The following is an 11,612-nucleotide window of genomic DNA, read 5'->3' on the forward strand; positions in this document are numbered from 1 at the left end:
CTGAAAAGGGAGTTGGAATATATTCATGCACAGACCCACAGTGAGGAGTAAAGAAGGCACCGCAATTCACATGTGCGGTACTGAGAGCACCGGGTCCCTCATTTGTGGTTCCCCCTTTTCTGTGCTTCAGGAAATTCCATTCTACCATGTCTGGAGTGGGTCTCAGAGAAACCTCCACTGCACGTTCACTCTGGAAAGATTCAGCCTGAACACAGTGGAGCTGGTCTGCAAACTGTGTGTGCGGCAAGTGGAGGGAGAAGGGCAGATCTTCCAGCTGAACTGCACCGTGTCTGAGGTAAGAGGCGCCCGCGGCGCTCACAAGCGAGAGGCACAAAGCATCTCAGTGCGACCTGGGGGAGTCCTGGGGGGCCGGCTCGTTCACAAGACAGTGCTTTTAATGAACACAGGGAGGTACCGATACACGAAAGTGCAGTAGAGGCTCCTTTTCAAAAAACAAGACTTTTCTAGTTCGTGACATGCATTTAAGGACTTCTTACACACATCTGAACTTCAGCCATAAGGATTAACTCGTGTGCACAAACAGTAACTTTCCCAAAGCACCCCCACTGTCCCTGTTCCCCTGGATCCACTGACGCTCTTCCTGTCGGTTCTGCTGCTTTCTTCCGGATGCACCTGCCTTTGCCCAGCTGTGCGCCGCCCACCGCCTCCTTTCCATGTTGAAAGGAGAAAGCTCTGGGTGTGCTTGCTGTCTTATACCTCACCCTCCAAACAGAAGAAGAGATGCCCCTCTCCCCAGTGTGACAGAGTCCAGAAACAGAAGGTAAACCTAGGCATCTCCTCCAGCGGCCCTCTCTCCATCTTTCCTCGCTGTGATCCTCACGTGCTTCAGGTGGGACCTTTTAGAATGTCTGTATCTCAGAAATAACAATCATTGCTGCTATTTAAAACTTCCCTGGGTGGAAAGAAGGGGTGCTCATGACCTTCCTGGTTACCTGGGACCTCAGGGTTTGGAGTTAGGACAGTGGAAACCCTTCAGGCCGAAGGCACGAGAGAGGACCAGACGAAAGGAAGGGGCAGCCCCTTCTGGGGCCTGCAGAACGGGGCTTGGTGCTGCTTCGTGAGCCACAGCACGGAACTGCTATCTTTTAGAACTACGGTATCTGATTTAAAAGACCCCTCTCCCTTGCCGGCTCATGCGTGGTGACGAACAACATGTCACCTCATGTTCGGGGTGTCTCTCTCTCTGTGTCGTATTCAAGGACGGTCTTCCTTAGCAAACCGAGGTGGGAAGCGCATTGGCCCCGCCGCATCCTCCTTTCCCACAGCCCTCTGAGCTGCGGTCATCATTTCCTCCCGCAGTTTCATGAGACTTTTGACTCATAAACAACTTCAGTCACAGACCTTGGTGACATTCATAAGGCATGATCTCGGTGTCAGGGCGCCATGGCAACCGCCCAGCCTTCTGACAGGCCGGCCTATCGCCTGGGCCCAGAGCACCACTCCTGCTGGCTCGGGAGGGTGTTTTCACTTTCCAGGCCCAGCAGGTCTGCAAAGTTCAATAACCACCCAGCTCCAGGGACAACAAAGGCTGCGGAATTTTGGAGCGGGGTGAGGAGGTCTGCGCCTTTGATGCTTGCTTTCTGTTCAGCCTGAGCATCGGCTGTGTGATGAAAAGGTGGATCAGCTGCGGCCGCAAATGAAAGGGCGCCGTGCAGGGCTCTACTCCCGCTGAGGAGACAGTGTCGCCTAGTGTGATCACAGTTTAAGGACTTTCTTTCTTGTGCCAACAGAGAGGAAAGATGGTTTCTTTTGCAACCCGGTGGCTGTCAGCTCCGAGAGGCCCACCCTTCAAGTCCCCTCAGAGGCCTGTGACAGACCAGCACAGTGAACAGGGGTGGGGGAGTGTGTGTGCAGAAAGGCCCCAAGTCAGGTGACTTTGGGGATTAGGGGGCACACGGCTGCTCTTCCTTCTGGGTCACTGAGTCCCACCGCTGCTGTTAGCATCTGAATGCTGTGCAAGCGGGCTGGTACTGACGTTGGGAGCCAGCCTGTACACTGGGAAACAATTGGCTCTGGAGTGCCCTAAGCCCTGGATCCTCATCAAAAGCTCGAGGTGGGGTCCCCTGTGACTGACAAGCCATAACCAACCAGAGAAAGGGCTCCATGGGTGGTGTCTGTCTGCTGGATGGGGCTCCCCCCTAGGGTCACATGACAAGTTGGCGGGTGGGCTGGGGTTGCAGTTCCAGTGTCCCATCTCCCAAGAAGGAGCTGACTTTCTAGGACTGTGCCGCTCCCCCGTGCTCCTTTCTAAAGCCACTCAGCCCTCGGGCCTCTCCAGCCAGGTGGAGGACCTGCTGACCCCCAGGGAGACCCAGCTGTCCTGGACATAGACCAAGGTGATGACAGGAGCTGGATGGTTGTTCCTCTCTGGGTGCCTCAGCCAGCGATTCCTTCCTTACCTAGAGATAAAGTTTAAGAATGAAAATGCCTGGCAGGGTATGGGGATGAATGAGTGTCAAAATGTAAATGATGGTAAGAGGGTTCTTAGAGGAACCAGGGAAGTAAGAAAGGGGAAGGTGCCCACCAAGAGAGAAAAAAGTAAAAGAGGAATTTCAGTCTCTTCAGGACTTTTAACTATAAAAACAAAGACATTATAACTGTTGACCCACAGCACTTCTGTGTACACCGAGAACAGTGTCAGCATCCAAAGCTTCACTCTGCTACAGCCATCCTATTTACCTCTTCTGTTTTATATAATCTGTTCAAAAGGACGCTTGGGGAAATCTAGTTTTTCTAAGTGACTTCCCGAAGAGTCAGAATACAGGAGTGGAAAGTTACTTCTCCTGTGGACTGTTGAAATGTAGGCCATAGCAGCTGTTTGGTTAATGGTGAAAAATCATATGTGTAAGAGAATCGTAACGTCAAAGGCAGATGGTACCAATATCATAAACAATTATTGTAATAAGCGTTATGTGAGAGTAAACTCTACTTTCACCTGGAAGTAAAGGAAGAAATAATAGCAACAGAAATTAGTAGGTGAAATTTAAATGTAAATGTATGTATTTTCTTTTATCTCCAAGGCTGTTGTCAGCCATCTGATAAGAGAGACAAGATGATGCCCTTTGGGGCTTCTTATTTTGTCCACGCAGAAATACATAGGATGGCGATGCAGGGTTTGAAGGCCCACGTAAAGTGCTGACGGTTCCTTATTCACCAGGAGAAGGGGAACCGGGCGGATGTGCACACACCTTCCTGAGAGCCGTGCCTCCCTCTCCTTGCCCTTCACCTTCAGTACTGAACAGTGAGAAGGGCCTTGCCTTTAGCCACAGTTAGTTAGAAGCTCTGTGGAGTGGGTTTCATCCTCTCTCTGTATCAAGAAACATTTTCTCTCATTTCAACAAATATGAATTGAAGAGCTTCCGTATGCAAGGCACTGTCCTGAGCATCATAGGAGTTCTGGGGATGACAAAAACATTCTCATCTCCAAGCAGTTGGGGAAGTCAGAGGAAGTCCTCTGTAAGTACAGCCAAGATTCACAGGGCAGACTGGGTGGAGATCCCAAGCTGTGGGATGCACTATAGGAGGGCTCCCAACAGATAGCTTGGGGTGTTTGCTCAGGAAACATGCTTTCTGGTCTAGGCTTTGAAGGGGTTGGCCTGACAGAGGTTCAGGGAAAGAGCAGAAGAGCTAGCAAAAGTGAGGTCACAGTGTTCGTTGTTGCAGTTGTGTCCGACTCTTTGCGACCCCATGGACTGTAACCTGCCAGACTCCTCTGTTCATGGAATTCTCCAGGCAAGAATACTGGAGTGAGGTACCCTGACCCTGGGAAAAATTGAAGGCAGGAGGAGAAGTGGGGGACAGAGATGTTTGGACAGCATCATGTCTCAATGGACATGAGTTTGAGCAAGCTCCAGGAGAGAGTGAGGACAGGGAAGCCTGGATTGCTGCAGTCCATGGGGTCGCAAAGAGTCGGACAAGACTGAGCAACTGAACAACAAACACCCTTAAGAAAGGCACTTGGACGAGTGAATGGACCAGTCTGAGGAGAGAGAGTCATGAGAAAGGCAGGGTCAGGTTGCTGGGTGGAGGGAGCACCTGGGGCCTCCAGACCAGCACACCGCCTTACTGCAGGGTTAGGACTTGGGGATGGGTATGGCAGGAAAGCCATTTGATACTTACCAAGAGAAGGCAAATTACCAAAATCAGACTTAATGAAGAAGTAGGGAAAACCACTAGACAATTCAGGTATGACCTAAATCAAATCCCTTATGATTATACAGTGGAAGTGAGAAATAGATTTAAGGGCCTAGATCTGATAGACAGAGTGCCTGATGAACTATGGAATGAGGTTCGTGACACTGTACAGGAGACAGGGATCAAGACCATCCCCATGGAAAAGAAATGCAAAAAAGCAAAATAGCTGTCTGAGGAGGCCTTACAAATAGCTGTGAAAAGAAGAGAAGCGAAAAGCAAAGCAAAGGAGAAAAGGAAAGACATAAGCATCTGAATGCAGAGTTCCAAAGAATAGCAAGAAGAGATAAGAAAGCCTTCCTCAGGCATCAATGCAAAGAAATAGAGGAAAAACAGAACAGGAAAGACTAGAGATCTCTCGAAGAAAATTAGAGATACCAAGGGAACATTTCATGCAAACATGGGCTCGATAAAGGACAGAAATGGTATGGACCTAACAGAAGCAGAAGATATTAAGAAGAGGTGGCAAGAATACACAGAAACTGTACAAAAAAGATCTTCATGACCCAGATAATCTCGATGGTGTGATCACTGACCTAGAGCCAGACATCCTGGAATGTGAAGTCAAGTGGGCCTTAGAAAGCATCACTACGAACAAAGCTAGTGGAGGTGATGGAATTCCAGTTGAGCTATTTCAAATCCTGAAAGATGATGCTGTGAAAGTGCTGCACTCAATATGCCAGCACATTTGGAAAACTCAGCAGTGGCCACAGGACTGGAAAAGGTCAGTTTTCATTCCAATCCCAAAGAAAGGCAATGCCAAAGAATGCTCAAACTACTGCACAATTGCACTCATCTCACACGCTAGTAAAGTAATGCTCAAAATTCTCCAAGCCAGGCTTCTGCAATACGTGAACCGTGAACTTCCAGATGTTCAAGCTGGTTTTAGAAAAGGTAGAGGAACCAGAGATCAAATTGCCAACATCCGCTGGATCATGGAAAAAGCAAGAGAGTTCCAAAAAAACATCTATTTCTGCTTTATTGACTATGCCAAAGCCTTTGACTATGTGGATCACAATAAACTGTGGAAAATTCTGAAAGAGATGGGAATACCAGACCACCTGACCTGCCTCTTGAGAAACCTGTATGCAGGTCAGGAAGCAACAGTTAGAACTGGACATGGAACAACAGACTGGTTCCAAATAGGAAAAGGAGTACGTCAAGGCTGTATATTGTCACCCTGCTTATTTAACTTATATGCAGAGTACATCATGAGAAACGCTGGACTGGAAGAAGCACAAGCTGGAATCTAGATTGCTGGGAGAAATATCAATAACCTCAGACATGCAGATGACACCACCCTTATGGCAGAAAGTGAAGAGGAACTCAAAAGCCTCTTGATGAAAGTGAAAGAGGAGAGTGAAAAAGTTGGCTTAAAGCTCAACATTCAGAAAACGAAGATCATGGCATCTGGTCCCATCACTTCATGGGAAATAGATGGGGAAACAGTGAACACAGTGTCAGACTTTATTTTTTGGGCTCCAGAACCACTGCAGATGGTGACTGCAGCCATGAAATTAAAAGACGCTTATTCCTTGGAAGGAAAGTTATGACCAACCTAGATAGCATATTCAAAAGCAGAGACATTACTTTTGCCAACAAAGGTCCGTCTAGTCAAGGCTATGGTTTTTCCTGTGGTCATGTATGGATGTGAGAGTTGGACTGTGAAGGCGGCTGAGCACTGAAGAGTTGATGTTTTTGAACTGTGGTGTTGGAGAAGACTCTTGAGAGTCCCTTGGACTGCAAGGAGATCCAACCAGTCCATTCTGAAGGAGATCAGCCCTGGGATTTCTTTGGAAGGAATGATGCTAAAGCTGAAACTCTATTACTTTGGCCACCTCATGGCAAGAGTTGACTCATTGGAAAAGACTCTGATGCTGGGAGGGATTGGGGGCAGGAGGAGAAGGGGACGCCAGAGGATGAGATGGCTGGATGGCATCACTGACTCAATGGACATGAGTCTGAGTGAACTCCGGGAGTTGGTGATGGACAGGGAGGCCTGGCGTGCTGTGATTCATGGGGTTGCAAACGACTCAGTCACACGACTGAGTGACTGAACTGAACTGAACTGAAGAGAAGGCAGGAAAATGTCAGTGCTGGGCTTTAGGGAGATGAGTGTGGCAGAAGGGAGATCATAGGTGAGAAGCAGGGAGCTGGTGTGGCCACCAGTGAGAACATCTGAGGCTGTGAGTCAGCACTCCATGGCCAGCCAGGGACAGTTCAGCTGGGTTTCCACCTAGACCCCATTGTCATGGTCCAGACAAGACGTACGGAGGACCCAAAGTGGGCCGTAGCCCTAAGGTGTAAGTTCTCTACACCTCTGCCCCAACCTCTATTTATACCTAATAGAAGTGTTGGCCACTTGTGTGTGAACATTCCTACCATAAATCCACTGAAAAGCACCAACGTGTGCCTTCGCCCTCTCTTCTGGTCCCCTTGGTTTAAGTACTATGCCTTCAAGGTCCCCTGAAAAGAGCTCTGTGCCCGATGCAGGGAATGATCTTCAGGATTCAGGGACTCCAGCTCCCATTTGTTGCCTCTGTTTCACACCAGTCCCCTGAGTCCGGGTATGTGTTGGAGGTTAACATAAAGGAGCCAGTACAATCCTCGGAGACTGAGTTTGCCAAGCTCTGGGTTTGAGGCCAAAGACTGTGATCATAGTCAACACTGTTGTGTGTTCTACGTTAAAAAAAATTTTTTTTTTTGGTTCTAACATGCCCTCCAAAGGCCCTGACAGACCCCGTGTGGTGCGATGCACAAGCCTCACAGTGAGTCCTGGCTGCTGATGCAGGGCCACGGAGCAGGCCACCCCAGGATGCACCCTGGGGCCCCACAGTGCAGGAGCAGCAGGGTTTGGGAGGTTCTGCATGGCAGGGGCACTGACCTCTGGGTGGAGCACCTCGCTAGACCCCTGAGACTTCCTGATGGCTGGAGCTGCATGTGGGTGCTTTATCCTCCAGCAGCTAATTATCTTCACCTCAGTTACCTGCTTGGAAAAAAGAGAGAGATGACATTTAAAGTAGATTAAGTGGATTTTCTTTTATTACTTTAATAGTTCCCAGGCAACATTTGCTTTTGCTTTTCCAACCAGCAGAAGTGATCAGAAATGATTAGAGTTTCTCCTGCAGATGAAATTCCGATTTTACATTTATGCTGTTTTATGAGCTGAAACTATCTTAAAAGCCAGTCTATGGTTTTCTCTACTAAAATTAGATTTTTTTTTAAGTTAAGGGTGTATAGCAATTGGAGGATTCTGTTAGCAGTTTGCCCTAAGGCAGTATACTGCGTTCACCATTTTCTTTTAAAAGATTAGTCTTAATTTGATATCATTTAGAGGAGAGCTATGTTCCATTTCATTCAAAAGCAGAATCAAGCCATCTTCTACAGAGGTCAGAGGGAGAAGTTCCTCGAGCATTTGCCCAGGGCATTCCCCTTAGGGTCAGACAGTCTCTAGAATCTCTAGACATTCCCTGGCTCATCCTGGAGAAATTCTAGTAGAAAAGCTGTTACTGAGTTACACACGAGGTCTCCGGCTAGCCCAGTCCTGAAGGAAGACCCATAAATCCCAGGCTGTGCAAAGTCAGCTCACAACATACTTCTTCCTCTAAGCCAGGTTATAGAGAATCACAACTTGCAGCCAGAAAGAAGTCATTCTCAGTAAGGAGAATAATAGCACCCATTCTCCTCTTATCTTTTCAAACGAGGCATTATGTTGACTGGTCAATAAGGATTGCTTTTGTCTTCAGAAATAATGCTGTGTTGTTGCCCTGCCTGAACCACAGGAACCTACTGGCATGGATCTGCCGCTTCTGGACCCAGCGAGCACCATCACCACCATGACGGGCCCCAGCGCTTTCAGCATCCCGCCCCCGATCCGGCAGAAGCTCTGTAGCAGCCTGGATGCCCCGCAGACCAGGGGTCACGACTGGAGGATGCTGGCCCATAAGCTCAACCTGGACAGGTGGGTATGACCAGGCTTCAAGCCTGGTTCCTGTCAGACACAGGGCTTCAGGACTGATAACTGTTAGAGCAACATTCTTTTTGGTCTTTCCATCTGCACATTTACTTGCTTTTCATTCTGCCAACATGTATTAAGTTCCTACCTTGTCTCTTGCACCATGGTGTTGCAGATACATGGTTGAGAGACATCCTGGGCTTCTCTGACTTTTCTAAGCATCGAGTTTTATGATCTACTTCGCAAGGCTGATGGGCTAAATCCCCCTAAATGATATAGCCATTCACTAATTATTGTTCCTCACCTCCTGTTGAAGCAGGACCTAATGCTGGATGGGTAATTAACATGCTAAACACAGCAGTGCTGTTATGAAGAGACCTCAGGAGCCTCTTCTCTTTAGAACTTTGCCATCACTACCAAGCAAAACCCCAGGCCTGACCTGTCAAAGATGATCAGAGGCTGGGCTGGAAAGAAAACATAAGCCTCTTGATTTCCTGTTCAGGATGTGACCCATAGACATCTTGTCTCTTAAATTATCTTACTCAGAGTTGAGGTTAACAAAGTTAAGCATCACGTCTCCTGTCTGGGGCTGACCTAATTAAACATGAGCTAGTTATTCAGGACAGCTCACTGCAAGCCCCAGTTTCTCAAGGGGGACCAGGATACTTATAGAAATGCAGAAACAAAAAGGTTTCGTCAACACCGAAAAGAAAACAGACCCATAAATCACACCGTTCAGCCCTTTTTCCCATTACCAATTACAGGTACTTGAATTACTTTGCCACCAAATCAAGTCCAACTGGTGTCATCCTGGATCTCTGGGAAGCACAGAACTTCCCAGATGGAAACCTGAGCGTGCTGGCAGCTGTCTTAGAGGAAATGGGAAGACATGAAACAGTAGTGTCATTAGCAGAAGGGCAGTACTGACCCAGGCTGGGGCTGAAGTGCAGGAGGAGAGCCCAGGGGCTCACAGCTGAGGAGGAACCCCGTCTGGACCAGTGAGCCCCGCAGACAAGACTGCAGCGGGAGAGAGAAGGCAGACACAGCCACCGGTGTCCACGCCCACTCTGCTCGGACACCGCCACAGGAGTTCAGGACAGTTGTACAAATGTGTATCTTGAATTTAGAAATCAACCTAATTTTCCTCTTCGTTGGGCTGTATGCTGTGTGGTACAGGATCTTACAGTTTCCTAGGAAACGCTTTTTATTGCTATCCAGATATATGGATAAACTTTCTTAACACACCCAATTTCTACAAACGTTGTTTACATCAAATTGGACAGGGATGCAGACACTGTCCATGGCTCGTTCTATTTTTGTTTAAATCATTTGAAGTTGAAGCTGTGGACGGTTTGCTGTGTCTCTTTCAGATTAGTAATTTACAGAGAAATCACAAGAGTTTTCCTACAAATTGTGTGCATCAAGTGTCTCAGATAACCCTCCCATCAGTGTTCTCTTTCTAGAACTTGTAGAACCAGTGTTACTGTTTGTATCAGGGAAGTGGAGAATCTAAGCATAAAGGAGAAATAGATAAGACTTCTTATTCCTTGAGGGCACTGTCTCATGCCCTCGGGAATAAAGCTGTATCATCACAGGGAAGACATTGATTCATGTTCAACAACACAAGAGTTTCTTCACAACTTGTGTGTTGGTAATATGCAACTTGAAGTGTTTTGGTTTTTTTAAAAGGTATTATCATCATCATCATTATTATTATTGATGAGTATTTACAAGTATTCTAGTAAAAGGATTTACTTTTACCTTGTTTTTGTTAGCAGTACTGTTAGTATTTAGGTATCGACCTGACCTGGGCACCTTCTCATAACAAGGTGGATGTGGTCACCAGTTTAATTAAGCAGGCATCCCTTGCTTCCTTGACATTTTTATCTTTCTCCACTCATTCTGCCTGAGAAGGTGGTAAATGCGTACCGACTTTGTCAGTCTGGTCTTTGAGCTTGCTCAGGCAGGGCTTTGTCCCCCAGGTATTGTCACGGGACATGCTCTCGCTTCAAGCTCACGCAGTGTTGTGGTCATGCAGCCCCACATGTCTTTGCTGGGTCCTCTGTCTACCATGGAGGCAGTGTGATCGAAGGAACAGCCTCTGAGCTGGAGATCAGGAAACCAGTTCTCATTCTGGGTTTGTCATTGTCATCTGTGCTCCCTGGGGAGAGTCATTTACCCTCACTGGACCTCAGGTTTCCTCACCTGTAAAATGAAGGGGTGGATTAGATCGGCTCAAGGTCCTAAAACGTTCGACTTCCCACTGTGATGCCTCCAGCCTCCTTCATCAGTCTGAAGACCACAATGGACGCTGACCTGGATCATTTAACGATTCAACCTGTCTTTCGCCCAGGCTACATTATGCCTTCCAAATAGTTCTGACTTGGAAGGTAATTATTCTGACCTGTAACATATTTGTTATGCTTTCAAGTCCCGTCTTCGCGTCATTGCATCATGCTGTTCACCCAGAGATGGCATCCCCTTATCACTCTCTTTCCTCTCTTGGGACCAGTTGCCTTCCTGACTAGTTGCAAATTATGTTCTATTATTGTCTTGGTCAAAAATTTTTTAATTAAAAAAATTTTTTAACTCAAAAATAGTCAGTCAACGGACTACTTTGTGTAAACGATGATATTTCTTTAGGACCATACAGGCTCTTCGTTTTAACACACGGGCTCAATTCTTTCAGCGGGTGAGGGGGTAAAGAGTCAACAGTCCAGGAGCCAAACCGAGACTGAACAAGCACCCCTGCATATGAATCGGCACTTTCAAAGCACGGCTGTGGTTTACCTTGGGGCTAGAGGTATCCAAGTTACTGAATGGATTTGAATTAGAAATAATCTTACCCTTTTCCCCTTCTTTCCATATGCATTTCCTCACCTGTTTGGGTAATTTGTTGATATTCCCAGGTTCTTCTATCCTCATCACTGAGAAACTGTTGATACCTTGGTAGGGAGCCTTTTCTTATCTTCTGTTTTAGATACATGAAGATTATTCCATCATCTGTCTCTCTCAGACCACACCCTGTACCGTACATAAAAATACATGACACTTGCTGTGAAAGGTAAGATTGCACTAATAAACAAGTTCAGTGTATCATGCTTATACCAATATATCTTTGACCAAAAGATAGTAAAATTGTACTCTACATAAAAAAAAAAAAAAAAAAAAAAATTTTAAAAAGGGGGAAGCAGAAAAAGAGCTATGGTGCATTGCTGCATCTTAAAATGACTTCTCAAGATCACTCAGCATTGCTGGTTTGGGGGGCTGTCATCTCTGGAAGGCAAGAATTAGAAATCTGATGCCTAATGAAAAATAGAAAGGAGCAAATATGTAGTAGCCAGATAATTTCAAAACTAACTTTTAAAAAGTCATCAACACAGAACTACAGAAGGCAGCAGGAGTTGTATTTTCAAAGCCACTGGCTTCACTTGAAGTGCATCCT

General features: G+C 46.8%; 1 protein-coding gene across 2 annotated transcripts in view; it reads left to right on the top strand.

Annotated features, from left to right (window-relative positions):
* Window positions 1–11,366, top strand: part of UNC5C (unc-5 netrin receptor C) — a 427,174-nt gene extending 415,808 nt beyond the window's left edge. The window contains exons 14-16 of one of the 2 annotated variants that reach the window (XM_027544020.1): window positions 131–295; window positions 7,995–8,173; window positions 8,932–11,366. In XM_027544020.1, coding sequence (XP_027399821.1) covers window positions 131–295; window positions 7,995–8,173; window positions 8,932–9,094 — 507 coding nt within the window. In that variant the 3' untranslated portion in view covers window positions 9,095–11,366. The remainder of the gene's footprint in view (window positions 1–130; window positions 296–7,994; window positions 8,174–8,931) is intronic. The other variant, XM_027544019.1, reaches the window with a different exon arrangement.
* The last annotated feature ends 246 nt before the right edge of the window (window positions 11,367–11,612 follow it).

This window comes from Bos indicus x Bos taurus, chromosome 6 (genome assembly GCF_003369695.1).
Source record: "Bos indicus x Bos taurus breed Angus x Brahman F1 hybrid chromosome 6, Bos_hybrid_MaternalHap_v2.0, whole genome shotgun sequence".
Lineage (NCBI taxonomy): Eukaryota > Metazoa > Chordata > Mammalia > Artiodactyla > Bovidae > Bos > Bos indicus x Bos taurus.